At 40.4% G+C, this 21,123-nt stretch overlaps 2 protein-coding genes across 2 annotated transcripts; one reads left to right on the plus strand and one right to left on the minus strand.

Moving 5' to 3' along the window:
• The first annotated feature begins 4,676 nt into the window (after window positions 1-4,676).
• Window positions 4,677-7,559, plus strand: LOC105688958 (ras-related protein Rab-43). The gene is made up of 5 exons (XM_012405626.4): window positions 4,677-5,403; window positions 5,508-5,592; window positions 5,708-5,806; window positions 5,900-6,057; window positions 6,141-7,559. The coding sequence occupies exons 1-5, from the start codon at window positions 5,194-5,196 to the stop codon at window positions 6,246-6,248; spliced, it is 660 nt and encodes a 219-aa protein (XP_012261049.1). The 5' UTR covers window positions 4,677-5,193; the 3' UTR covers window positions 6,249-7,559.
• Window positions 7,560-7,741: 182 nt separating this feature from the next.
• Window positions 7,742-20,920, minus strand: LOC105688957 (C-Maf-inducing protein-like). The gene is made up of 8 exons (XM_012405624.4): window positions 16,927-20,920; window positions 12,737-12,916; window positions 10,448-11,028; window positions 10,279-10,371; window positions 9,938-10,190; window positions 9,205-9,462; window positions 8,814-9,114; window positions 7,742-8,667 (listed from the first exon to the last, which is right to left on the minus strand). The coding sequence occupies exons 1-8, from the start codon at window positions 18,202-18,204 to the stop codon at window positions 8,543-8,545; spliced, it is 3,069 nt and encodes a 1,022-aa protein (XP_012261047.2). The 5' UTR covers window positions 18,205-20,920; the 3' UTR covers window positions 7,742-8,542.
• Window positions 20,921-21,123: the final 203 nt, after the last annotated feature.

The following is a 21,123-nucleotide window of genomic DNA, read 5'->3' on the forward strand; positions in this document are numbered from 1 at the left end:
TTTTATTCTCTGAAACCTCTAATCTAGCGCTCGTAATTATTCATTTCTCCTTGTATCGAAGAATAATTGAATGACAGAATTAACAGAAATGCATATGATTAGTCCTGCTAGGAACCAGTCGCTCTAACTATCATACTACGAATGAATATACATGATTGAATGCATGCACATGATGAGGCACCCGGACTCGGAACACCTCCTCGGGTTTCCTGTTCTCCTGATACAAATACCTACTTTTCGGCAAACTTTCAATTTCCAGGGCCGGTATTCCAGGGATCTACATTATCGCTTCTTGATTGAGTGAAAGCATGAATGAATGATTGAATGCACAGGCAGGCATATGACGAGTGTTGCGAACGAACGGTTGCTTGCTCTGTCTTGCATACTAGGATTAAATGCACAGGATTGAAGGCATGCGTAGAACGAGGCACCAGGTCTAGGAATACCTCCTCGGTTTTCCTGTTCTCCTAATGGAAAAATAAATTTTTGGCCCTACTTTTTTATTCTCTAAGACCTCTAATCTAGCGCTCGTTATTATTCATTTCTTCTTGTATCGAAGAATAATTGAATGACAGAATTAACAGAAACGCATATGATTAGTCCTGCTAGGAACGAGTCGCTCTAACTATCATACTACGAATGAATATACATGATTGAATGCATGCACATGATGAGGCACCCGGACTCGGAACACCTCCTCGGGTTTCCTGTTCTCCTGATACAAATACCTACTTTTCGGCAAACTTTCAATTTCCAGGGCCGGTATTCCAGGGATCTACATTATCGCTTCTTGATTGAGTGAAAGCATGAATGAATGATTGAATGCACAGGCAGGCATATGACGAGTGTTGCGAACGAACGGTTGCTTGCTCTGTCTTGCATACTAGGATTAAATGCACAGGATTGAAGGCATGCATAGAACGAGGCACCAGGTCTAGGAATACCTCCTCGGTTTTCCTGTTCTCCTAATGGAAAAATAAATTTTTGGCCCTACTTTTTTATTCTCTAAGACCTCTAATCTAGCGCTCGTTATTATTCATTTCTCCTTGTATCGAAGAATAATTGAATGACAGAATTAACAGAAACGCATATGATTAGTCCTGCTAGGAACCAGTCGCTCTAACTATCATACTACGAATGAATATACATGATTGAATGCATGCACATGATGAGGCACCCGGACTCGGAACACCTCCTCGGGTTTCCTGTTCTCCTGATACAAATACCTACTTTTCGGCAAACTTTCAATTTCCAGGGCCGGTATTCCAGGGATCTACATTATCGCTTCTTGATTGAGTGAAAGCATGAATGAATGATTGAATGCACAGGCAGGCATATGACGAGTGTTGCGAACGAACGGTTGCTTGCTCTGTCTTGCATACTAGGATTAAATGCACAGGATTGCAGGCATGCATAGAACGAGGCACCAGGTCTAAGAATACCTCCTTGGTTCTTCTGTCCTCCTAATGGAAAAATAAATTTTTGGCCCTACTTTTTTATTCTCTGAAACCTCTAATCTAGCGCTCGTAATTATTCATTTCTCCTTGTATCGAAGAATAATTGAATGACAGAATTAACAGAAACGCATATGATTAGTCCTGCTAGGAACCAGTCGCTCTAACTATCATACTACGAATGAATATACATGATTGAATGCATGCACATGATGAGGCACCCGGACTCGGAACACCTCCTCGGGTTTCCTGTTCTCCTGATACAAATACCTACTTTTCGGCAAACTTTCAATTTCCAGGGCCGGTATTCCAGGGATCTACATTATCGCTTCTTGATTGAGTGAAAGCTTGAATGAATGATTGAATGCACAGGCAGGCATATGACGAGTGTTGCGAACGAACGGTTGCTTGCTCTGTCTTGCATACTAGGATTAAATGCACAGGATTGAAGGCATGCATAGAACGAGGCACCAGGTCTAGGAATACCTCCGCAGTTTTTCTGTCCTCCTAATGGAAAAATAAATTTTTGGCCCTACTTTTTTATTCTCTAAGACCTCTAATCTAGCGCTCGTAATTATTCATTTCTCCTTGTATCGAAGAATAATTGAATGACAGAATTAACAGAAATGCATATGATTAGTCCTGCTAGGAACCAGTCGCTCTAACTATCATACTACGAATGAATATACATGATTGAATGCATGCACATGATGAGGCACCCGGACTCGGAACACCTCCTCGGGTTTCCTGTTCTCCTGATACAAATACCTACTTTTCGGCAAACTTTCAATTTCCAGGGCCGGTATTCCAGGGATCTACATTATCGCTTCTTGATTGAGTGAAAGCATGAATGAATGATTGAATGCACAGGCAGGCATATGACGAGTGTTGCGAACGAACGGTTGCTTGCTCTGTCTTGCATACTAGGATTAAATGCACAGGATTGCAGGCATGCATAGAACGAGGCACCAGGTCTAAGAATACCTCCTTGGTTCTTCTGTCCTCCTAATGGAAAAATAAATTTTTGGCCCTACTTTTTTATTCTCTAAGACCTCTAATCTAGCGCTCGTAATTATTCATTTCTCCTTGTATCGAAGAATAATTGAATGACAGAATTAACAGAAACGCATATGATTAGTCCTGCTAGGAACCAGTCGCTCTAACTATCATACTACGAATGAATATACATAATTGAATGCATGCACATGATGAGGCACCCGGTCTCGGAATACCTCCTCGGTTTTTCTGTTCTCCTGATACCAAAAAAATGTTTCGAAAGAGATTCTATACACAGGATCGAAGGCATACACAGTATCGAATGCATACACAGGATCAGGCACCCGGTCTCGGAATACCTCCTCGGTTTTTCTGTCTTCCTGATACTAAAATAAATCTTCCGCTTCAATCCTATTTTCCGAAACTTACATTCTAGTGCTCCGAATCGTTCTTTCTTTCATGTATCGATGAATTATTGAGTAATTTATAACACAGGCAGGCATATAATTAGTCTTGCAAGCAACCAGTTGCTCTTTCTACCATACCAGGATTAAATATTCAGGGATCGCATAGGATCAGTCATAGAAGCAGGATTCAAGAAATGTTCGGGCAGAGATGTCATGGATGTTGAATAAACAATCAATTTCAGGTGTACTTTTTGTTTATCAAGACTTTGTGAAAATAGAATACATGTTAATTGAATATACGACATTCTACTCTTTAAAATAATTATTGCTGTACCAAAAACCTTTCAATCTAATCTACTAATGTACTAATGTCAATGTTACAATGGTATTTTAATTATTTCACTCATACTTTATGTATTTTATACGTCAACAATCTTTGGCTATACATGTTCGATGATCTAGCAGAGGCAGACATACATCCTCTTGAAAGTAAGGAGATACTCGTTAGTGGGTGCAACATCATCATTTTCGTACCAGTAGTGTTCGGTGCGGCCACGCCTTGCTGACTTCGTGAGACGAGGCATTCGAGAGCATTTCCTGGGGGTTCTGCAAAAAAAAATTCAAATATCTTGATAATGATTCATGTAGGCCTAATCTACCCAAAGGAATTGCATTGTTTGGGTAAAATTATGTCAGGGAACAATTGCAAAATCAATTCTGAGCTCATATAATTTTTTGCGTTTCTCACAAAACCACAATAGATCTGAAGATCGTATCCTGCGATTTTCCTCCCATGTTGTTATAAAAAATCACTATCTTTAAGAGGAGTGCATTTCGACGCATTTTGAACCCCGGAATACCAATCTGCACTCTACATTTCAACCGATGTGTGTCTTAACACATTAATGTCGATAACGAATATCATTCAATGTACCGTTTTTAAGGATAGGATCGATGTTAATTATTAAATTATCATCATACGATGGTAGTGAATGTTTCTCATAAATGAACGTTTCAGTATATGGAAATTCATCTCAACAAAGCAGTTCCATCTTCTAACTAAAAACTAATGAGTTGCAATATCATTGACATCACTCGTTTTCCAGTCAACATTAAAATATTATTTTAATTATTTTCGGAGGTACTGAATTTATGTCAAGGTCCTTATTACATCGCAGTCCAAGATTCATCTACATTACACAACTTATTTATCAAAAAATAGATTATACGATATGATAATTGATTTCGCAGATGCTCTGAAGAGCCATGCGACCCAGATGTGGAGTCGAATCACTTCCTAGAGATAAGAATAAGATTTAGTGAATCTGAATAATAGTTAAGCTGTTGGATGAGTTTGAATTCTCTTATCAAAACTAATCATGTTGCATTTCGAGCTCAGGAATCCGGATCTGCTAATCAAATTGATTCTGTCGAAATGATCGAGTTCTCGCGAAACCATAGCTGAAAAGCGAAGAAATTTAGATATTTCTCAATCAACATCAAACGATTACCGACATACAATGGAAATTCGATCAGGATTTGATGATCTAAAATCACATCCGCCCAAATTACCATATATTATCAGGTCTTTGTTATCATTTTAGAATATAAAAAATTACTGGTTGCTGGTTTGGCAGGTCTGGCGTTATAAATGACATCTGCATTTTCGACAGCTGCACTAAATTTACTGGGTATATCAACTCAGCATCTTGCGTGTCCATTTGACCACCTTCGTCAAAGCTGACCACCCTAATTTCAGCTTAACCGAAACGATATATGGATATACCATGTTATGTATTGTAAGTCTGAATTCGTTGCCTTGTATATCAACGATTGAAATGTCAGCTGTTAAGTAAGGGGCCTCCTACGACCGTTGACGCTGAACCCGCTTACTGCGGACAGATTTTTACTCAAGGCTAACTATCTTTACAGAGATGGTTTTTACAAATCTACAGTCAACAATTCACCGTTGCAACGGATTTACCATCTTCATGGTGCATTTCTGCGTTGAGTGTGAGCAAAGAAGTGTGAGCACCGTAATATAAACGCCTTGCTAGAACGGCTACAGCAAAATTTCATAGTGGCATTTTACCCGACCTGTATGCAAGCCAGCAAAAGAATAAGAAGAAAATACTCCATTATTTTCACTTCGACTACGATGGATATTACTTATCGACATTACGATGTTCGGTCATAAATCATTTCCGTATATTCAGATCATCTCCAAAGCAGTCTCAATCTTCTGAATATGACGTAGCCCACCGTTGACAGACAGCTGACTTTTTTGATACTTTTATAACTGGATTGTGCTTTTCAAATTCGCTGTCAAAAAGAAAATGTCACGACGAGATCCAGACAATTTGATGAGTACGAATGACGAACGATTCGATTATCTGTTTAAAATAGTATTGATAGGTGATTGTGGTACTGGGAAAACCTGTGTGGTTCAAAGGTTCAGATCAGGGACGTTTATTGAAAGACATGGAAACACGATTGGTGTCGATTTTTCGATGAAAACCGTCTTGGTCGATGGAAAAAGAGTCAAGGTATTTAGCAAGATTTGAATTAATTTGGAGCATCAAGGATTGCCAAGAGATAAATCCCAAATAATCCGTCTTGTCTAACCACACTTAACCTTGTTTGTTGATAGCTGCAGATATGGGATACTGCAGGCCAAGAAAGATTCCGTACCATCACTCAAAGTTACTACAGGTCAGCGAATGGTGTTGTCGTAGGTAATTCATAATTCAACTTAAACCATTATTATCTGATCTATTATTTCTTTCATCTCTCCGATGAACTGACTAATCATGATATGAAAAATGATAAAATTCTTCTTCTTCCGACCAGTTTACGACATAACAAAACGGTCTACATTTTTAAGCCTGCAGCGATGGGTTGATGAGGTTCGAAAGTATACATCATCTCACGTAATGCTCATATTAGTTGGTAAGCAACGGCAGCCAAGCCAAATAATCGATCGATGTATTATAGAATTCTCAGTTTGGACCAGATCATTCAGAAGATATGCATTTTTGACAGGTAACAAATGTGATCTAGAGAGCCTTAGAGAAGTTGAGAAAGGAGAAGCAGAAGCTGTCTCTGAATATCTTCCAGAAGTCTTGCATGTAATTGAAACTTCTGCCAAAGACAATACAAACATTGATGCTGTATTTTCATACTTGGCCTCCGAGTTAAAAGTATGTTCTCTGCGTATATCGATATTTTGAAAATGGTAATGATTCTCCACAGTTGCTAATATTTCATCCTTATATTTTCTCAGCGGCGGCATGAAAATCGACAATTCGATGATACGTGTGAAGAAACGGTGAAATTAGGTGGTGGTCGTGAGCTGACTTCCTGTTCTAGTTGCCCCTATAAACTTCTGTAAATAGAAACTATCATCTATTGCTGTGCAGCGTAGGGTGGATGGCAGTCAGGTCATCGATAAACAATATTTTTGTTGTCTTGCTCAAAGATGCGTGACCTTGGAATCAAGAAGGATATTATCAAATGCTGATATTAGTAGATGTATCTTATATACGTACATTTTATAAAAGAGACACGACGAGAAAGAGAGAGGAGTTTGTGAGATGTCTACTGTCTGTGAGTACAAATTATCAATATATTTCGAGCTACATATTTTTATTCAGAATCATTATTTTGTTCAAAAGTCACTAGCTCTCTGTTTTTCTCGTAATACTAAATATACTCTGTATTATCTCAGTGACCTGAACAGTCTCATAAGCTCAGTGCCTTTTACTTTTTACGAGTTGGGAATATTTATGGAAAACTTAAATCTCAATTATTTTTTAAATGCGCGTATAAATCAATATCTACAACTCACAATAGTTGTATAACGTAATTACCAAGTTGATATTTTCTTTACTTAAACGCGTTTAGACTTTGCAGGATTCTCTGATACTATTGTATCAGAAGACAATTACTATACTAATACGATTAACGGTAATCTAAACAATTTAGCTTTTCACTAACTGTAAGAAGTTTAAATAGTAGCCGAATTAGAATGTCATCGTATACTTTAAAAAACCAACGAACAATTACAACGAAGCCCAACAAAATCTAGCCAAAGTATTTATAAACAAATCGTATTTTTATACAAACGAAAACGAATCTACAATTTTTATCTATTTTAATAGGGATTTTAAATGGCGCTTTAGAATTATATAAAAATTATTGTAACTATTGTTAAAAGTAAACGGGTAACCACATGACAAACGCTTTGCTAATGGAATAAATGCGTACACGTATCCAAGGAGTGTTGCGCGCTTCTGTGGTTCAGAACACGAATGGAAAAAGTGTCTGCACATAATTATAGTCGTTTTTCATTGAATGTTGTACATACGCGCTTTCAAATTTGAAGACACTAATATCATCTGATATTGTGGAAGCTTGACTTTTTTACAAGCATAGAATATCGTTTGAAATCTCACTCCATCGTCTTTCATTTATTTCTAAGATAGTGAAACTGGTAAACAATGGAACTTGTTTTCAATGAATTGGATACTAGTTACGCATGTATACATATAGTATAGTATACTAACTTGTAACAATACGAGATTTTGTTAATAAATTATTCATTTTTTATGCAATATATGAAGTTTTGAGATTGCAAAATTTACCTGTAATTTGAATATACGTATCTATATAAACGTTAATAAAAAGGAAAAAAAAAATAGAACTTTAAATCAAAAGTGATTCGATTACCTGTTGGCCCGTTCTATAAAACCTGTTGCAATCCCGACTTTATTCCAAATTTGCTGCGGCTACTACAATATGTAGCGACTCATGTTTCCGGCTACGCTTTTCGAGATTCAATCGCAGAAACTTGGGATGGGACTGGTATATAAAGTGCAATATCGATGAATATTAAACTTGCATTTATTCTTACCATAAATTAATGAATTATTATAATTAGTTAATTTGATAATTATTAAGGAAATTGACAGATACAGTCTTCTTACAACGCTTGCTCCCTTGCAGCTTTGCAATATATACCTATATATTCAAATAAAATACAGAATCAGTCGTCCTATCGGTTAGGTACTATATGTATGTGTATAACTCATAGTATACAATATGTTCTACCATACCACCATCTCACACATTACACGCTGGTTCTCGCAATCACGAACTCGTTAAATTTAAATACCATCTATATCATCGTATTTGCATACCTGCACTGTATCAAATTATTATTCTTCTGTTTCTCACTTTTTTTTCCTTTTCTTTTCTTTCCATTTTATCACATATACATGTATAATATGCCCTAACTATAATAAATTATTAACTTAAGCTGTATTATTTCTTATCATAATACTTGCTATCTATATACACTAACGGTAATTCAATATTGGGAACTAATACCCAACTGGTATATATCCATATAAATATATACTACATGTATATAGTATACATATACATACACACATACTTCAATGTAGATGCAATAATATACATGTACGTACTTACAGCGATCTAGGCCAGGGCCAAACAGTAAATAGAGTGCTAAACTTTGTATCGGTGGCAGTGGTTACTCAAATTCAAATCTCAGCGTTGCTGTTTTTGTTGGTGGTGTTGTTGCAGCGACCGTCTTGTTATAACGTTCGCGTCAAAGTTGTTGAGATTTATATTATTAGGTAAATTTATGGGCGGAGGTTCGGGTCACCAAGCCTCTGTATATCGAACATCAAATTCCTGAAGAGCTGGTAATCTCTTCTTCAACGACTCGAAGGTCTGAGCCGATAGCTTCGTGCTATTGAGATTTAGTTTTCTTAAGCTCGTCAGTGCTGAAATGTTAAGATGGATCTAAATTTTCCTGAATTATATGTTCACCGTTAGAATCTAGTCAATATTTACTCAACGACCACGTTTACGTTCGTATAATTAATTTGAATGCCAGCGAAAGAAAACAGAGGGATATCAAAATACTTACAGGCCAGTGTAGAAATCCCCTTATCGGATACCGGCGTTTCGCATAGGTTTAAAACCTGTAGCTTCTGCAAATGTTCGCTGATCATTTGTAATCCGGCATCTCCAAACTGTGTGGCCCATAAATTAAGGTACCTCAAGGCCGGGAGCTTTATCAACTGCTCGGCACACGCAGATGTAACTGATGTGAACGCCAGACTCAAACATTCTAGATTTCCGAGGGCTCCGCCGCCCAGAAGAAGCGCAACGTCAGCGTCTGTCGCACGAACTGGTAAGGTGAGCTTTTTTGGACCTCCTTTTTGTTGCTGAATCGACAATCGTTCCACAAAATTATTGCATGTGAATGTCAAGTAAAAAGCATTGAAACAAATTGCAATGAAAGGAGAAGGGCTCACCAACTCTTGAAGATTTCTCTGTCTCTGACAAAGAGCGGCATATCTATTTCTACCTGAAGCTGTTGATTGCAAGGCAGAAACGACTTGTAGCCTGGCTTCTTCGTTAGGTAATAATCGCCATTCTAGCATCAGACAAAGTGCTTCTTGGGCGGCATCGCAACCCCTGACCCCAAGAAGGATACAGGCGCCGCCAGCTTGTTTCATAAGCGAACTTACGAATTTCTTTCTCCGACAGCAACACTCGAATAACGTCGTTAGCTGATAGAAATAAGAAAAATATAATAATAGTATAATTTCAGTTATTGGTTATTATTACATAGTCCAAGAGAGTTCATCATCAGAGTCAATTCAGGGTAAACGTGCGCAGGTTTTATTCATAATTGCCGATCAGTTAATGAGTTATTATCACCGATAATCATTACCTATATTATCAATGTTGTAGATACAGGTGTGTTTATTCAAGCGATGCGCATATTTCTAGTTCGAAAATACACATTGTAACAAGTCTCTCTATACGATATGCCATTTTGATAGCGCATTTTATCTTGAAATACAATTAATTTCGCGAAAAATAATTGGGAAATTTACGTATCGGTCAACCATCGAAAAACCAAACGTCAAACACGTCAATCCCTCCTATCTAAAAACCATGCTTCTGTGACCAATCCCGTTCTGGTATTAGGCAAAAATGAAATCTGATCGAATGAATGAATTAAAAAAAACTATTGCTCACCATTTCACCGAAGAGTTGACCTTGATCCGGGCAAGCAGGACTCGCCGGTGCCGCGATATGAATCCATCCTGGTCTCGGTTCTCGTACCGGAAGAAGACATCTGTGAACCGAACATCTTGGATCTTTCGCTAAACGACCCGCTACGCCGACCAGCAATGCCATTTGTACGGATTTATCTGCAAGCGCTTCTTCGGGAAATGGTACCGGTTGTAATAGACCACCGAGTCCTGGCCTCCAGTCAGCGTACTCCGATCTACAAATTGAATATCGTACAGCTCAGAGATCGTTCGCTGAAAAAATTCATCTCACAGACGTAAGACAAAATTGACCGAAATACTCACGCAACGTTCAAAAGAAGGAGGTAACATTGTAACGGTGGCAGTGAAGACGAAGGCTGTTCTCCGGTAGACGTCGAATGGCGGGCCACCTCAAATCTGCAATGTAAGGCATATGAAATAAAGATTCCGATGAAAATGAAGAGATTCAACGAAAGGAAAGGGAAAAGCTCACCTATGAAAGATGGCGGCTACACAAATTGACACTAAATTAGGCAATACTCTAGGATGAGGACAGTCGCTTCCGGGACCATGAACAGAGGCTATATAATCCCTGATAGCCTGTTCACCGTCGTTATTTTCGTACAACGCTGCGATAAATACTTGAAGTAGTTTTCTCATGTCCGGTGACTTGCCGAAATCAACGGTGTGTTTTAGGCACCTTGTTATAGCCGGAGATAGAGCAGCTACAAGGGGAGATCTTGGATGAAGTTGAGCAAGCCGTGCCAAAGCTCTTGCCAACGTTGGGGGTGGGGCGACTTTTTCAAGTAAAGGAGCTGCCACCGCCAGAACAGCTTCTGCCCAATTTCTACCCCTTCGTTCATCGCATAGAGTTGCGCTATTTTTGCTAGTTTTTCCATCGTCAGCTTCCGGTTCTTCCAAAAGTCGGGCGACCGCCTCTAACGGAGCACTCGCCACCCTTTCGTCCTGCAGTGGTGTCCACAGTGCGAAGTCCACCATTGTTTTCAACTCTCTGAGGACAACTTCCACCCTTGTACTCACCGACACCAAATGTTGATACTTGAATATGCTCTTCTGCAAAATTCGCAAGAGATAAAAATAAGTAAATTATCGTCATTTCGGTTTTAGTTTGTGCAAATTTTCAAAGTAAAAATGCCAAATAATATTATACAAATACATAGCTACGATTAATACGTGTATACGACGATATGGCCTGTTTCGCAAGTTGGCAAATACAATATCATTACATACGCACGCGTTTTCAAAAGTGCGAAGAGAACACACGTACATACCTCATGTACCTATCGCGCGGTTGATGTCAGAGGAATAATAAACAGAAAAATATGTAATTTGTTTCTTTTTTTCGTCGCTTTTTTTTGAGGGAATAAATTTTTGCGACAATATATGTTGCAGCTGGCTGTATAGTCGCTTCGTATTAAAACACGATTTTAACGTCACTGCGATTCCCAAAAGCGAAGTACAATCTAGTCGTCACTAATTAATACTTATTACAATAGTGTACAGATCCTCCATTACAATATTCGGCAACAAATTATAAATGATGCGTCAATTTTTATTTCAAGTAATATAGAATCAATACTTGTTATTGGTACGTGCAGCACATGTGACGTACTTTATGAAGGTGTAAAAAATAAAATTTTCGCGGAATTAGCATCCAAGCGCTATACCGCCGCAAACGACTTGACGTTAATCTAAATATTTGCATTTGCTTAAGAGTACTCGGCGCGTGCTATACTATAAGAATCGGCATAATATTACCTATAAGTAAACCCCGCGTGGTTGACATTTCATTATTTGCTGAGATTTTACGTACCTAAACGTATCTCTAGACGACCGCGTCGTCGCGATCCTATACTCTCGCCGAAAACTGGGTGTATTAATTCAATTTCATCGTTCTTCGATTTCCCAAACACTCGTTTATACATTCTATTTTCTCGCCCTACACCGAAAACAAGTCGAAAAAAAAAAAAACAAATAGCCGAGTCCGAAATTTCACAACCCGTTCCATGACGTATGTACACAGGTTAATAATTTCAAAAATATTCACATTACATTCGCAGAGTACAATCTAACGATTTTTACGGTAGCAAAGACCGCGATATGCTTGTGCGATAGAGAAACAATAAAAATTCCGAAAAACAAGAGAAAAAAGTATTCAAATTGAAACATATTACGTCGCATATTATAATTCACACAGCAAACATAATTAGGCGCCTGAATGACGAGTGTAATTCCCTCTTTTTATTTTTCTTTCAATTTTTTTAATTGTCTAACAATAGTACGTACTCATGACTAGGTTTTTTGAGTAATAAGAAAGAAAAAAAAAAATGTCTAAAAAACTGGGGATGATTGATTGAGTGGTATTTATAATGGATGAATTCAATCGGTCGGGGATCCATTAGTCAATCGGGGTGATCATCGAGAATCGTGTAATTAACGAATAGTTGATTTTTCCACGTGTAAAGTATGCAAAAATTGTCAGTTAAAAAATTAATGATAATTATAGCTATGTATATCGTGCGTAATTGCACAAAGAACCGATCCAGCCAGTCGACCGGCGCGGTTGAAATAAGAGAAGAAAGAATTAAAAAAAAAAAAAAAAAAAAAAAAAGATGATTTACACCCACTTTCAGATAATGATTATTGCAGCGCGATGCATACTCCGATCTCCCCCACAGATTCTATATTGTGCATACATATACATACGTCACATTAAATATAATATATAAGATAAATAATTCCTTTCGAACGCGAGACGTACCTTCCACAGTATCGAGTGGTACCATTGATCTCTAGTGTAAGCGTTTCCAGCTTGCAAAAGAAGCGAACCGTCTGGTAAGACGATACGAAGGCAGTACTTGTAGGTCGGATCCCATCTCGCAACGGCGTATACTTCTGACATGCTGCTGTACGGTACCGGATGTTGCAGAAACCCCGTCAGCTGAAACAGAAAGTGAAATCCAGACGCGTTAAGATTTAACGTTGTAAAACAGCCCGGCCCTGTCGGACGTAAATTGGAAACACAAATTTCTTCCTGTAAATATATGTTTAGTTTATGTATACATATATTGATATATATAGACACGTGTATATATTTATACGTCTATATATTCTTAGCTCGCGTGATCGATTTAGCTACACTCTTGTTAACTATATCCATATAGTACACGTGTAACGAGTGCATCGCGTGCACCGCGATGTGCCCAAGTTACTGCTGTGGTATACATGGTACAGATATGTTAATGCGTATACATATATCGTATAAATATGCCTAATTGAAAGAAGGAAAGAAAAAAAAAAAAGAAATTAAAAAATGTTATCTTGTTTTTGCGGCGTTAGATTATAACATATATTATTATTATTCTACAAAACGAATCTCTAGATTGATTTCATAACACCAATTCTACGAACATCCGCAGCTGCACGAGGAAAGAAAGTCTCTTTGATACAGGAATTGGATAAGAAGAGTAAAAAAAAGTTGAGAAAACATAAAAAAAAAAAGGAATAACAAAATCGCGAGTCCACTAGTTGACGTCAGTTAGTTGAACGATTAAGAAATTCTTCGATAAGCCATAAATATCCTATATTAAACCTATACTTGTTCTCGCGAAGAAAAAATAAAAAAAAAACGTAAAAAACGTAAAAAACGTAAAAAAAAAACAACTGCACTTTTTTATTAGTCTCAGAAAATGAGTGAACGTCGCGTACGAAATCATCCAAAATAAGCCACAGCCTACACGATGCAGGAAGTTGTAATTGCGAGAAACTTCAAACCTCTAGATTTAAAGTAAATTAGTGTGGATACGAATTTCTCAATTGATAAAAACTGCTCGAGCGAATTACCTACAATGGTCGGTGAAAAGTTATTCTACCAAATTTTCATTTAATTCTCTTCTCTAGGAGGAGAGAGAACGACCGTCAAGTAGTATATAGTTTTAAAAACTTTGATGTTATAAATTCTTGATTCTCCCCATAGGTATACCCTGCACCTCCGACCTCGGTATACCCTGCAGCTCGAACCGAGTTTCCTCATTCTTGCCTCAGAGCGGTGCATGAATGACGATAATGTACTATATGTACCCGTATACAGAACACACATAGTTCTACAGATTCTTGAATACCATTTTACGAAAGTTCAAACCCTCCGCATCAGATAAGGGGGTATGGGATATACGTACGTACACAACTTCTGACCGGTATTGTACATATATACATAAAGAGTACATTATGGTAGGTACATATAAATACCTAACACATGCAACTCCCTGTTGTATATACAACATATTATGTTATATATAAAGTGAAACGCGTTGACGCCCCGCACAAAACTTAAGCAGCAGCAGCAGCAGGAGCCCCATCTCTCCGCATGTACATATTTCATATGTACGCACATACACGAAGTACGTTATAACGCGCACCTGTATACTACCATATGAAATACACATATGTATTCATGCAATAGTTATATTCATATAATACGAGCTTTACTGTGTTACGTTACATATAGATATATACGTACAATATATATACACGGTGGCTGGTGAGATAGGAGAGAATGACGTCAGGGACGTATCTAGGCCGAGGGTTGAACGACTGGTGTAGCGGGTCGCGGTGAAGAAGAAGTGGGATGAAGGGGTTTAGGGGAACGGGGAACGGGGAACGGGGACCTCGCGAGGTCGGAGGAGGTGAGGTCGAAGGGGGCTCAACCGAATCGCCTAACTGGGACGCCGCCGTGGGAGTCGGTCGCTGCAGCAGCGGCATCGGAACACAGCGACGATGGCATCCCCTGAATGAACGAACCGCGGCGAGGGTTGAAAAGAGCCAGGGCACGTCCCATACGTCGTGTTATTATCGTTATTATTATCGTTATTATTATCATTATTATTATTATTATTATTATATCGAGAAGCGTTTGATCAATTCATTTAAATTCCCGGAGATAATGTTCCCGCTGTACAGGTATACATCTGGTACGTACATAAGTACGTAGGTATTGTACCATTCAAGGATTGAAATTCAACCCCGTGTACGTATAACAACAATACAATTAGTGACCGATGAGAACACAATAAAACGGCGAATTCTCTGATTATTATGTATAGTATATTTCGTAGGTATGGATGGGGATAAAACATTCATTCGCACGACAAAATGGAATGCATTCCCCAATGATTGTGTGTACAGTGTGTGTGTATATATACGGTACGTTGGAAGATCCGAGAATGCCCCCACCCTGTCTGAATTTTACGAGATCCTTCGGTGATTAGAATCGAAGAATCGTTCGATTCAGCCACACAGTGACGCGCGTTTGTGACGTCAATCTCTCTATACTCGTGATCGGAGAGAAAATTTTTCTCACCAACTCACGATCGCGAGGATTTACTCAATCGTAGACATCGACGATCAAAGTTTGAGCAGCCGCTCCGCACGTTTCGACGAACGCCCGGCCGCTGCACATGAACTGTAAAAAGTCAGCTTCTCCCGGAAGATACGAAGCGCTCGTTGCAGACGTTTCTGTTCACCCGTTATGACGTGTGATTCACAAGTCATTAAACGGCAATTAGTTCTTCTTACGGAGGATCGCAGATACCCACGAGGTGTTGAGAGATCAAGTTTGAAAAAATGACTGGTTTTTTTTTTTTTTCGTCGTTTAGCTACTCGAAAGCTCGGTCGGTGGAAACTCGAGGAAAGTTCTAACTATGAGCGCGGATACGAAACAAACGATGGCAATGGTACCGACAGAAAGAACCAACAGCACCAGTCGCGGGAGAAGCACGCGACCAGGGTCAGGTTTGACGTCAGTATTGTCGTCGGACGCACGCAAGTATTTCCATTTGCCTTTCGTGCGCTTTTATTGAGCCAACAAGTATACTTATCGCAAGTCTTGGTGTAATTCGTTCCAGCCACCGGGTATACACATTTCGGCGGAATGGATGAAAAAAAGAAACGACCGTAACCGGAAATCGAATGGACAGGGTATGACGATCGTGTACAGGAAGCAAAAAAGTTCGTCATAATGAAAGAAATTAATATACGTCATTCGGAAGTACCTGTTCATGCATACGATATATATATATATATATATACCGAGATGTCACCGTACGTCAAACCGATTAAATTGTTCCGAGAAAATACGAGGAGATTTTTCATCCTGTTCAGGCTTTGATGCAAAATGGGAAGGACTGAAACCCAAGACGAAAATCCGGCGGAAGTAGGAATACCGGGAAGGATAATGCGACCAGGAAAAACCGCTAGGAAATCGAGAAACTGACGACGTTCAAATATCTCGCGATTATATTCGCGTATCAGCAAAGCTATCCTATGGTTTTGGTTTTGCGGTGAACTGCAATATTCTGTCCCCATTTTGCAAAGTTAACTGGGTCTTAGAAATTCCAAGGAAAAAAAAGCTAAATACCAACCGGTAAAGAACCGTTCCTAATGATCGCGGGGTGATCTACGTAAATTATTGGGAAATTAGAAATCGTTATCTTCGATTCGACGAATTCTTTGAGACGTTGAAACAGAAATTTCGGAAATACGAATTCGTACACCGGCGTATATCGCCGTGAATACGAACGTCACAGCTTCATTTTTTTTTTTATTAAATTTTTTCTCTACTTTTTCTAATCTGTAGTATATTGTTCGTCGATATACGCGGACGCATAGAATGATTGCGACAATCCGGCTATTATATCACGCTCCAAACTCCAAAGCGCGTGATAGATTAATTGCGGACAATCGCGGTTTAATTTTCTGCCGCTGATTTTTTTTTCGTTTTGTTTTTTTATTTTTTTTTTTCTCTTTTTGGCGATATGTCACGTATAATAGGTGTGTGTATATCGTACGTACGATACGTGAGAAGTAAAAATAAAGAATGGAGAAAAAACGAACCGAAAACACGTTCGATTAAAATAATATACAAGCGTAAAACGAGATGAATTTTTGTCGTACCGTTCTTGACGATAGGCAGGCATCGTTCAAATATAGATGATGGGTCTCCCATCGTCTGAGAAATTTGCTGGACAGTATCTTGCTCACTAGAGTTCTAGTGTGATTCAGGTAGCAGACCTGGATGTCTCCCTCTTCCAGGGGTTTGAATCGCGGTCCAGCCGGTCCGGGGCTCGGACTAGGACTCGAAGGTCCGCTTTGTCGTTCCAGGTTTGGGCAGGACCTTGCGGCAGGTAAACAACTGGCTTCTAAATTCTGAGCTTCTAAAGATGCAGCCTGCGGAGGGACCTCCGCGTAAGACACTGGCGAGTCGGCACTTGAACGTGGCGTAGTAGCGGCCGAAGAAAGTTGCGGGGAGCTTGTGCTGGTCGGTTCTTGTCTCATCGCGGCACAACTGTTAGCAGTAAGAAAACCGTAGTAAGCTCCGCCCCCGGGAATCGAACCCACTCCAGGAGCAGGACTGGAAGGAAGCGATCCCTCGTTAGCGATCAGTTGACGGGATTGTTCGTCATCCGGGTGACTAATTTTCGTCGACGTCTCCCCCGCGAAGCAGTTATCCAGAGCGGGGATATCGCTGGCGAGTGCGAACAAACCTCTTTGGTGATTAACCGGAGAGGGTGAAGGCATGGGGGACGGTGACGGCGACGGCGTCGGGGACGGCGAGGGGGAAGGTTCTCCGGTACTGGAAGTAGGAGACTCGTTCGAACGTAATCTAAGCAATAGTCTTTTGCGCCACCTTCCTCCGCCACCGTTCGACTTTTGACTAGGGGATAACTGAGAACGCCGCGAATTCGGCGAATCCTTCACCGACGAACCGGGTGAGGTGTTCACCGCCAAATTGTTGCCGGTATTTTTGATTATCGGTATCTGGAGTCCCGGGGCGGCCGCGGGGCTCTCCGAGAACTTTGAATCCTCCGAATCTCCGCCGTTACATGCGACGGGTGTTTCCGGCGACGAGAGAGGGTCGACGTCCAGATAATCGGCACGTATACCCGGCAGGGTATCGGTACTGCTGCTTCCCGACATGCAGGTGACCTCTTGGTCGATGTATCTTATGGAAGATGAACCGGAACCTTCACTGTTAGCTTCGGAGCCACGTCTTCCGGTGTGAACTAGTTCGGTAGTTGAGGGTTGACTGTTGGCAGTCGTAGAATCAGCGTTTTGATGCAGTTGTGTCGAAGAAAGGTTGCTGCTGGCAGTCGACGATTGCGCACTCCCTCGGGAACCGCGAGTGAACGAGCTCTGAAAGCAAAACATTGGTACCCTCCCTTGGTCCTTCATTAGTCTCAACGGCAATCCTCGCCCCTCTTTTTCCTCCTCCACCGCTTCCTCCAACGCGAACTGATCCTACGGTGCGTTGACGTCGTCGTTATTGCGGTAATTCTTTTCTTCCACGTATTAGAATTCGTCTTTCCTCCTACCCCCTTCTTCGCTTTTTTGCGCCAGTTAAATGTTCCTTCGCCGTTCAACGGTGCAGTCTACACTGAAAGACGTTCGACGTAACGAAAGTAAAATTGATAGAAAAAAAAACAAAAAACACCAAAAAATATCGGCTAATCCGACCCTGTCGTACATGAGGTCTGACGCCTCGCGGATACTCCATTCATTTTTCACACCGAAGCACAGTCGAATACGACGAATCACGGCAAATTTCTCATCCACCGAAGACGCGTTGCACGTTTTGTCATTCGGTTGATAACTGTGTAACAATCTTGTAAACGCCCTGCGATCTATAACCCCGATTAAGTTATAGGGGTGTATCTTTCCTCCGACGACGCGTAATAGTCAACGACGACGCACGATTTTCAGGTAGGGGTATGAAAGAGGGCGTCGCTGCCGCCGCTCTTTCGATCGATGTACGGAGAGAGAGAAGAGAAGAGTCACGCCACTATGTTTGTGTGATAATCCGTGTGGACGTCGGTATCTTTTGATTATATTCTCAATGCAGGCTTTGTTTTTAGGCACTTTTCGTTATTATTTCATTCGATAATTGAGAGAAGAATTTTACACCCGATCGATGCGATAGCAAAATGGTAGTCACTGTATTCCTGCGACGCTTTAGACACCTTTGTTAATTCTTCGTTCGTTGAGAAGAGAAGAAAATTTTTTTTTAATCGCAAGTTACGTTATCACCCACCCCCTTTGCTCAATACTTGCACCGCCAACAAAACCGTCGTATGTTGTTATTGGTTTTGAAAGGAGCGTCTGTGTTTGATTACGTTTATTGTTGATCACGGAGCCCGATAAGCACCGAGTACTGACGCAGCAACAGCGATTCTGCCCGTTATATATCGCGTACAGTATATGTACCTGCAGACGGAAATTCCGTGTGTCTAATGGCAAATATGCTTTTTGTACAAAACAACTTTTTCCACCCGTTCCGCAATTTGTTTAAGATCAATTCGAGTCCGTCGAGTGGTGGTTACTCGATCGATTATCACAGAACGCCGCCAACGGATATCACAAACTTCGCCATATTACACCGGCACCGTTCGATGTTATCACACTGAAAATTCCACCATCTATCTACGTACTTAGCACCACGCACTTTGTAATATACCTCATATGCCTCAGGTCGACGCTGTACGAAACCGTTTGCGATCTCGTCAGCTGTCCCTCACCAGCACACCATCGGAGCGTTACAAAAAAGCACGCGACGATATCCGGTAATAGGTTTACGCAAAAGCAACGCTTTACGAGCGATCGTTTTTCAAAACAGTTAATCAAACTTCGACGACAATTGGTATTTTTAAATTTTCAATAATCAGTCGCATCGAATATCCTCAATGGTGAGAAATTACGATCCGGATCCACGGTTACGGCTTATCCGGGTGTCGAGTGACCGCGCGGCGGTGTTAGAAAAAAATTAGGAGAAATCCTCTTCGTCTACGTTTCTCCGTCGTTATTATATCTGCCTTTTCCTCTTCTCTTCTCCTTCGACGGACGTTCGTCTTCGTGGTGGTGTAAACCGTTCCTAACCGGTGACGGTGTATTTATAAATGTTGTATGGCGCCGCGTCAAGTTGAACCGGGGATGGCGGTGCGTTATTTTTTCTCTTGCGGAATTTCGAGCCAACAGCCGGTTGATCACGAGGGGGTAAAAAATTACCGCGTATTGTATCTATACAGGTATATTTTTGGCTATATCGTACGTCGTGTGACTCGTTTTACGGCGCTGACGACGACGTTGATGATGCCGTCGATGACGACGTTCCCCTGAACACGAGTCTCTGCATCATTGCGCTTAGTTATAGTCGAGGAGGAGGAGCTAGCTCTACAGCTCGTGCGAATTGGAGAATTGAAGAAGAGCGATTTTTCAAAGAACGATTGAAATTTAAATGGTAATTTGTTGTTTTTTTTTCATCGGCGAACGTTTACGCAGTCACGTATGTCGGCCACCTTGTTCGAAGGATAAGAATTTCGTTCATTCGACAGTGATAGTAATTTATAAGCTCACTCACTTGTTACGCAACTATTAAAATAATTCAAATAGGAATTTTATGTGCTTTAGATTTTCGCGACTGGTTGCGATATTTGATTATTCAGGCCGGCACACCACGTAATAGATGGGCGGAAACGGTCGTTTTCTATATATTCGATCGGTTCTTCGCTCCCCGACGAATATCAGAACCGCACGATTACGTTACGATGCGCGTTAAATCTGTAGAGGAGATATTTGCCGTAGGAAGCCCGAATCCGAGCCACTTAATGTCTCTTATTTTACCTCGCACTTTTCTAGCCCGATACGGAGATAATAGTGCGGCACTGTGAAACCAACGAGCCGAAATGTGAAATTAGAGTTTCAACATCTTCGGTGGAGGTGTGGAGATGATGACGATGATTACGATAACGACGATGATGATGATGATGGTTGCGAATTATTGCGCACGAATTTCAGAATAATTCGTTTTTTTTTTTTTTTTGTCCCCTCTGCCTCTATGTTTTATGTGTTATAGTCCCGATTGAACGAGATATCCCCTCGCATCTATTTGGCTCAGTTTTGTTCCTTTTGAGCTCACGCGCAGCTGCCGAGAAGATGATCTGGCCGCGCCGACGCCTGAAGCGCAACTGCGCAAACCATCGGGCGCAACCGATAACGCGCCCAGAACCCACCGCCGTACCGTATATACCTACGCGATATAGGTATGTAATAATACCTAGTATCTATATCTATGCACGTACCTCAGAGTATAAGTGTATG

The sequence above is a fragment of the Athalia rosae genome, chromosome 4 (assembly GCF_917208135.1).
Source record: "Athalia rosae chromosome 4, iyAthRosa1.1, whole genome shotgun sequence".
Lineage (NCBI taxonomy): Eukaryota > Metazoa > Arthropoda > Insecta > Hymenoptera > Athaliidae > Athalia > Athalia rosae.